General features: G+C 46.6%; 1 protein-coding gene across 1 annotated transcript; it reads right to left on the bottom strand.

The window, feature by feature from the left end:
• Positions 1-914: 914 nt before the first annotated feature.
• On the bottom strand, positions 915-2,371 carry LOC129680323 (U8 snoRNA-decapping enzyme-like). Its single transcript, XM_055611922.1, has 3 exons — positions 2,231-2,371; positions 1,869-2,138; positions 915-1,124 (listed from the first exon to the last, which is right to left on the bottom strand). Exons 1-3 carry the CDS (start codon positions 2,369-2,371, stop codon positions 915-917), a joined length of 621 nt encoding a protein of 206 aa, XP_055467897.1.
• Positions 2,372-7,947: the final 5,576 nt, after the last annotated feature.

Genomic DNA, 7,947 nt, shown 5'->3' with positions numbered 1-7,947 from the left:
AATATACTACGGATTAATGAACCATATGTTAACAGTCACTTTAGCCACTGCACGGATACCACAAACATTTTGTACGTAAATATATATCTATACTTTTTAAACATTCTGTCAACTAAAAATGAAGTTGGGGAAATGTGTGGCTTTCCCCAAAGCCCTTTGGGAAAAGTTTGCTGACCACATTCTGGAGTCTTTAGTAGCAAGGCTGAGCCCACCTTTTTTACTATATCAGGTGTCCAGCATCAGCTGAGAGGCCTTCAGAGCCTGGAGGCCCCATTCACTGCATTGTTTCTAGAAGGCTCTTGTTGGCAGGGCATGCTAGACAAGCTGGGTCAATTCCCTTCTGAATTCTGCAGAGAAGACAATACACTCAAAGGTGTCAGGTCCAATCAAGGGCAGCCCAAGAAGCCGTTACTACCTTCTGACCCTTTATGTTCAGTTCAGGGGAGAGAAAGGGAGGGCGTGGAGCTGGTTAGAGCTTTCACCAACTTTCTGGAACCTGTGGATTTGGCTGAGTCTCAGGTAAAGCCATTTTCAAAGGGAAATCCCCTGCTTATCTCCTCTAGCAAACGTGGAACTGGATACTAAAAAGCAGCTTTACAAGGAAGGGAAGGGGTTACAGATCCTGGTTAGAGTGGACATGAGGGGGACTGTGCCAGGCCACGTGCGGTCACAGACTGTACATATGCATGCTTGGGGCTCCCTGCATCTGTGTGTCCAGGTACAGGAAAGGACTTCAAATGGCAAAGGGCTGTGGATTTTTCTTTTTTTCTCTGATGCCACAGGGTGAAATCTTTTGTTCAAAATGCATTGTATCATGCTTCTGCCTTTTTTTTATCTGGTATCAGCTGTCATCTCCCAGACCCTGGAAACATTGTTCGTTCCCCCAACCCTCCTACTAACCAAGCTCTCTCATCTTAGGCCCCACTAAACGCTAATTTCTGCTTGTGTCGAGCAATTCGCGCCTTGATGTTTGAGACAATTTCAGGAGTCAGAATTCTCAAGTCCTGGAGGGCGTCCAGTAGCTGCTGCCTGCTGGTACCAATAAAGGAATTCTCGAGGAATGTAGGCAGGCCTCCCATACCATCTTGCAAGATATACAGGGGCACTCGCACCAGGCCAAAGATCTGTGAAAGAGAGGAGACAAGACAAGACACAGTTCTCCCTACAACAAACTCTTTCTAGAGCAGACACCTCTGCAGAACAAGTCCTAAGGCTTCACACTTCAGTGACACCCAATGGGCCTAATGTCTACAGGCAAAGGCCCCCAAAGCTTGCTGTATTTATCTCTAGGCTGATCCTTCCCACAGTACTTTCTGGCTCTTGTGGCCTGAATTGAGGCATGGCAGATGCAGGCACAGCCCTACCCCATCAGAGGCACCACACAAGCCACATAGGCCTCTCCAGGGAACTCAATGAAAGAAAATCCACAGACCTTGAGCCTCTTTCTCCCATAACAAGGGTGGTAGGAGGGAAGCCTACGAATTGCTTTTTCACCGGGGAACTTGCTAGTGTGAATGCAGGCATCACTGCCTGTCCTCCCCATGAGTTTGGTATGTGCCAGAATCAGAGAATCACTTCTGTGTACACACCTGTCCCTTTCCTCCCCTAAGTAAATTAGGGGCCCAAAGTCAATGGACTGTTAGGGTTTCATGCCTGACCGCTATCACACTTGGCTGAGAGCATTCTAGAAAAATCTCTGCAGAGGCCAGTGAAGTTCATGCCTGCGTGTGTGCATGTGTGTATGTGTGTGTGGACACTGGGAAGGGCACAAGGTCTGATGACCAGGAACTCCCAAGGGGTCTTTGCTTGAAAAGGGACCTCAGAGTAGGAAAACAGGTAGGGGATACAAGGTCCCATGCTGGCCCCACCTCTAGCCCAAAGTCCTTGGAAAGTGGTGCCCTGGCTTCCACGGTCTGGATCTGCTCTAGTGACAGACACTTGACATAGAAGTGGATTGCCACTTTCGATTTGGTATCGGCGAGGGAGTTTCGGTAGTCGCTGGACTCCACGGTGAAAGTGGACACACCATCGCCCAGCTTCTTCAGCAGTTCCCTGTTTAGCCCGTACTCCAGGTTGGGGCTGTCATCATCCACAAAACCTCCAGGGAAGCCCAGTCGCCCATCAAAGCGCATGCACATCTGAGGGAGGAAGGAGTAAGGATTAGCTGGGAGATGGAAAGGTGGCTCCAGGAAGGGCACAGGGCTAGAGCAGCTAGTGGCCATCTCCTCACCAGCACAGCATAGCGAAGCTTAATGTGGCCATCGAAGAGCTTCTCTGGATTGGGCGCGTACAACATCACATGACAAAGATGGCGCCAGTCGGACCCCAGGGCCATGGCTTGCGCCAGGTCTATCTTCTCGACCATGGCCATGGATGGATCTTTGCTTTCATCTGATCACATGGTTCTCAGGAGGGTCTCACCACTGACCACCAGTCCCTGCAGGGTCCATGAACAGAATGGAGACACCAGTGCAGGCTTTGCTAGTGGAACAGCAGCCAATCAGGCTGCGGCTTTTAGGCCAGGCAGCGAAGAAGGACCTAGGGAAGCTGAAAGTTTCCCCAGGACAGACCAGGGAGTGGCTAAGGGTGTGGCTGGTATCCTAAGTCATAGTAGGGAGGCCTGAAAAGCTCTGTTGCCTACTCTTTGATCACCTCCCCTTGTCAGGCCACAGAGGAAGAGGATCCAGACAGTCCTTACTTGATAGACTAGGGTCAGATGGCAAGGGAGGACTCCCCTTTTCAGCGGACTAGGGGAGGGGAAGAAGGAGGGCAGAGAGGGAGGGAGAGGGTGGGAGGAGATGAGGGAGGGGGCTACAATCGGGATATAAAGTGAATAAATTGTAAAAATTAAAAATTAAAAAAAAAGAAAGCAAAAAAAGAAAAAAGAAAAGTTGGGCAAGATCAGATCACCAAGGCGTCCTGAAAGCCGAAGGAACAGGGTGTTGAGTCACCTCAGGTTTGGTCTGGATAGGACCAGAGAGTGAGCGTTGGAGTTGGTGTGGGAAACAATGAGTAAAAACGTGACCTTTTTATTAAAGAGGCCTAGAGAGTTTCCTGGCGTCTTCTGATGTTCGAACTGTCAACAACACAAGGGTTCCCAAGGGACCAGGACCTGGGCCTGTAACAGAACAAATCTGCCCACCGTCCCTTGATGTCGGACTTCCCAGTCCTCACAACTATGAGAAATCAATCTTGGTGGTTGGCATCTCTAGTCTAAGACACTTGGTTGCAGCTGCCGCGACGGACCAAGATAACAACCTTCAAGACTTTGGGGCCTACTGGTCAGGTGTATTGTAGAGTCCCTAGCTACCCTCCTCTGAAAGTATTTATACTCTCTCACGTTATTAACTTATGTCGGTGTGAAACAGCATAGTTGCTGTAGTTTGTTGTTCGTTGAGTCAGCTCTTCCGTGGGCTTCCTATGTTCTTCCCCTTAGCAGAAGTCTGCCTTCTCTTGCTGCTGTGCCCTCCTCTCCCACTCCTGTGCATAACAAGATGCTTCCTGCTCTTCCTGACTTCACCATACATGTTTCCTACCCACGGGCTTGTTTCTTCCTTGAAAACTGTCCTGGACAACATGTCTGTCTAGGTAGAATGTGACCGTGTTGGAGGCTCTGGGCCCTTTCAGCTGGCAGAACAAGGGGTTATGTGTGTTCAGTGACCCTGCTTTCTCCCATCTCCCTCTGTATATCCAGCTGTTTCTACATATAAACATCTGCATTATATTAAGCTGAACAAAACTTCCTGTTTCCAACTCTGATCCACCACAACATGGACCATCCTAGTCTCTCCCTCTGCCTTGCAAAGATATTCCTTTGTATTTCTTATGAACAGGTATGTTACGATTTAGCTCCGGCATTTTGGCATTTTCTGCTCTAGACGTGCACCTTGTTTAGTTTAGTTGTTTGCTTGGGCTCTTTCTCACAGCTAAGCTTCTTCTAACTCCTGGAGTTGTTCTATCCAAAGGTAAATCATCAGACTTCAGTGACGCCTTCAGCAATGGTCACTGCTAAGGATTCTTTTTTAAAATAATTATTTAAAAAGTAGCAAAGCTGCATATGGTGGTTCAAACCCACAATTCAGGACATGTGAGCCTGAGGCAGGAGAAGTGCTGAAAGTTTGAGGACAGCCTGGGCACGGAGAATTCCAGGGTAATGTAGATTATAAAGTGAGAGCCCTCCCATATCCCCACTTCTATATACATGGGCACGTGTGCATGCACACACACACATCAAGTTGTGCCCAAACTTAGCACCTAGTATAAAACATAAACTCAATGCATATTCATACAAAGGAGTAGACCCTGTCTGTGAAAGACACGGCTCAAGTAGATTCCATTTCCTCTCTTGAAACATTATGAAAGAGAAAGAAAGAAAGAAAGAAAGAAAGAAAGAAAGAAAGAAAGAAAGACAAAGAAAGGAAGGAAGAAACAAAGAAAGGAAAAAGACAGGGTTCATGCTTTGCCTGGGCTTTTTTTGAAAAGAAGTAGCTGAATTTTTTTTTTTCTAAAAGCCACAGTCTATTTGAGATTACCCCCTTCCAATTTGTAAAAATCAATGCCCCTGCCCCAAATCTGGGGATTTGAGTGTCAGAGAAAGGACAGAATGCTGAAGGTTAGTTTATTGTGATGGTCAAGCACGGATCCTGAATAGCAGAGGGTCATAAACATTGGTCTATTGCTCTGGAGTTTCTGGATTGTCTCAGTGTGTTTTGTTGTACAGAGGTCAGGTTCCGGGAGGACTCTGCTTCAGCTCCCACACTCATGGTAGAGGTGGACAGGCTGGAGACGACAGCAGGGTGATAGAGCATATCCAAGGGACCAGGGCACTCCCAACTCAGTGAAGCCAGGCTCCAGGGTGAAACTCAGAGCCGAAGCAACAGCCTTAAAGTTAAAAGAGAAATAGCCCTTAAAGTTAAGAGGCCACAGTCAGGGAGGATACGGAGGGGTGAAGGGAACCAGACAACCCCATTTATCAGAGCAATAAAAATCACATTCTGGATCAACATGTTTCTAGCTGCAGAAGGGTCACTTCCCAGACAAGTTTGGACTCAAATCGTCTGTTCTGCATGTCTTAGTCTGTCTCCTGTTGCTATAACAGACTCCACCAGTACCTGCAGACTAGGTGTGGTAGTTTGAGTGAAAATGGCCCCCATAAGCTCGTAGGGGATGGCACTATTAGGAGGTGTGGTCTTGTTGTGTGGCGTCTCTGGATGTAGAAAGAAGCTGAGAAGCTCCTTTTCCAGCACCACGTCTGCCTGGATGCTGCCATGCTTCCTACCATGATGATGATGGACTAAGTCTCCAAAACTGTAAGCCAGCCCCAATTAAATGTTTTCCTTTATAAGAGTTGCCATGGTTATGGTCTCTCTTCACAGCAATAGAAACCCCAACTAAGATGATTTATGAAACAACAACCACTCACCTTCCAGTTTTACAGACTGGAGGTCAAAAGGTTAAGGGGTCGTATCTAGTGAAAACATTCTTGCTGAAGGAGACTCTGAGAAGTTCCCAGGTGGCACAGATCATCACATGGCCAGAGGAGACACTGCACTGTCTTAATACAGACAGACCCATTCTCAAGATGATCCATGAACTCCCGACCGCATCATCCAGGCAGGCAGAGCCTCCTGACCCAATTACCTCTCAAAGGCCCCACCCAGTCTCACTTTTTTTTGACTCACAAGGATTAAATTTCAACAGGTTTTGCTGTGGGGAAGGTCCTACATAAATTCTAATGACCACCGTATTCCTTGTAAATATTTATCATCATACTGTTTGTTGAGCCATATTTATGAACTGTTTTTTGAAACCAGGAAAGAACTGATGACCAGTGATGGTCATTTTGGAGCTCTACTGGCATCTTACAGCAAGGTGAGGTGGCTGGAGACTGTGTGGTAGGCAGAGCGGGTCCTACAAGCCAGCCACTCACTCATGTATGTAGAGCAGCCATCAAGGGCGACTCTAAGTGTCTGAAGGCGATATGTTTGCAATGGTGATGGTAGAACGTCTGTGAAGGAAGTGCCCAGGAATGAAGGTCTAACAACAGACTTTCAAGTAGCCTAACCATAAAAGGAACAATTTCTCTTCAACACCAAGAGCATTTATAAGTATCTAAAGTACCACTACACATGAAGCCAAACCACGATGGCAATTTCCCATTTTTAGGGTCCATGTATCACTGAAGAAAGAGCTCAGACTCAGACAGTATGCAAAATCGAAGAGTATTTATTCTGCATAGAGTTCCAGCATGCAGGGGTCACCACCTTCGCAAAATGACCACGACCCCAAGATGAGCTTGCAGGCTCAATTTAAAGACAGTTAGGGGAAATTCCAAGTGTGGTTAGGTAATTCATATTCTGATTGGTGGTCTGCTAGACTCGAGGTATGGGTATGGGTATGGGTACGGGTAGGCTTGGGATTGGTCAGGGGCTTGAAGAGTTTCCTGATGAGTAACTATTAAGTAACCTTATCTGCTCTGGCCAGATGTTGGGGTCGCTTCTGATTGGCTGCTCTTTTTCTGTGTGTGTGTGTTTCCAGAACCCTGGTTTTCTTTTCTGAGAAATAAAAACTTAGGCCTAGCTTAAAGATCTCAGAACTGAGGCCTGTCGTGGAGTCAGTCAGATCCCTGTCCTGGGTGTCAGCGGGGTTATGCAGGTCTCCTCACCATGATTCCATCTACTATCCATACTGTTCTCAGAGATGGCCAGATGTAGGCAAGAAACAGATTCAGAGGAGATGAACTGCTGTAATCACAATAACGGCAGGAATTCTAGGAGCCATACCATTTGGAATTCAACTTCTTCCTCATGCTGATTAAAGCAGAACTATTTTCAAACATTGCTTCTTTACTGTGTATCTATCAATCCCTGTTTTACCAACACACACACACACACACACACACACACACACACACACACACACCTGTTCCTTCTCTTTGCTTCATTTCTGTTTTACTCTCCCAGTAGCCAGGTCCTACTTTCTTCTGACACCCTACTGATGTTCCATCCTAAGGAACATTGTGAGCTATAGCTTAATGTGTGAGCCCTTTTATGCTGAGCCCAGGGCGATGGCTGGAGCTAGACTCTAGACCTAGAGCATTTGCTCCAGCCTCATCTTCAAAGCCACTAAATGATTAACAAAGCTCTCCCAGGTGAGCTTTATCTGGGTATCACCCCAAACAGTTTGTGGCATTTCTTCTGCATAATTGAAGGCAGAATGTGTGTGTGTGTGTGTGTGTGTGTGAGAGAGAGAGAGAGAGAGAGAGAGAGACAGAGACAGAGACAGAGACAGAGAGAGACCTGGGGGAGGGGAGGCAATGTACAAAATCCCTTCATCTCCCATCTCTGTGATATACCTGTCATATTTCATTATGACAGTTCTTAATATTCATACTGAAGTCACCCCAAATTAAGACTATACTGCTGAAGAAGAAAGTTGTAATGACAAACACTCTTTTCAAGTTAGGCCAAATCTTGCTCTCTACCAGTGAACTAAAGGGAGATAAACTCCAGTGAGCTTCTCTAAGAAGCTATGACCCCAAACCCCACTGCTCTGACTCTCCTTTCTTATAAGGCTGCGGCAGCACACAACACAAATCTCTGGAGGATAGAGCGTTATCCCCCTGCACCTGTCATCTTAAAATCATGTTCCAAAATGCAAGACATTGTTCTCTGGGCATGTTATGAATTCCTCTTCAGACACAGCAGCTCGTACAAGCATTGTTCTGTTCTAGTATTACACACACACACACACACACACACACACACATATATATATATAAAACCATCAAGGAGCCTAGACTCCTTCATTAACTTGGCTTCTTTTACAGCCCCTCCTCTTCTGACCAGTCTGCTATCTCATTGGTCATCAAAGGACTGGGTATCCAGAGGACTCTTTACTGAGGTGAGGTCTCTTCCTTGCTACTTCCTGAATAAAAACTGCCATTAT

The sequence above is a fragment of the Psammomys obesus genome, unplaced genomic scaffold (assembly GCF_907164565.1).
Source record: "Psammomys obesus unplaced genomic scaffold, mPsaObe1.curated_primary_1811, whole genome shotgun sequence".
In the NCBI taxonomy this organism is placed as follows: domain Eukaryota; kingdom Metazoa; phylum Chordata; class Mammalia; order Rodentia; family Muridae; genus Psammomys; species Psammomys obesus.
This window is presented reverse-complemented; position numbering and strand designations above follow the sequence as displayed.

Coding starts and splice junctions, on each gene's coding strand:
- LOC129680323 (XM_055611922.1), bottom strand. CDS start 2,371: ATGGCCATGGTCGAGAAGATAGACCTGGCGCAAGCCATGGCCCTGGGG. Junction 2,139..2,230: donor AGCTTCGCTATGCTGTGCTG/GTGAGGAGATGG, acceptor TTCCTCCCTCAG/ATGTGCATGCGCTTTGATGG. Junction 1,125..1,868: donor CCAAGGACTTTGGGCTAGAG/GTGGGGCCAGCA, acceptor TCTCTTTCACAG/ATCTTTGGCCTGGTGCGAGT.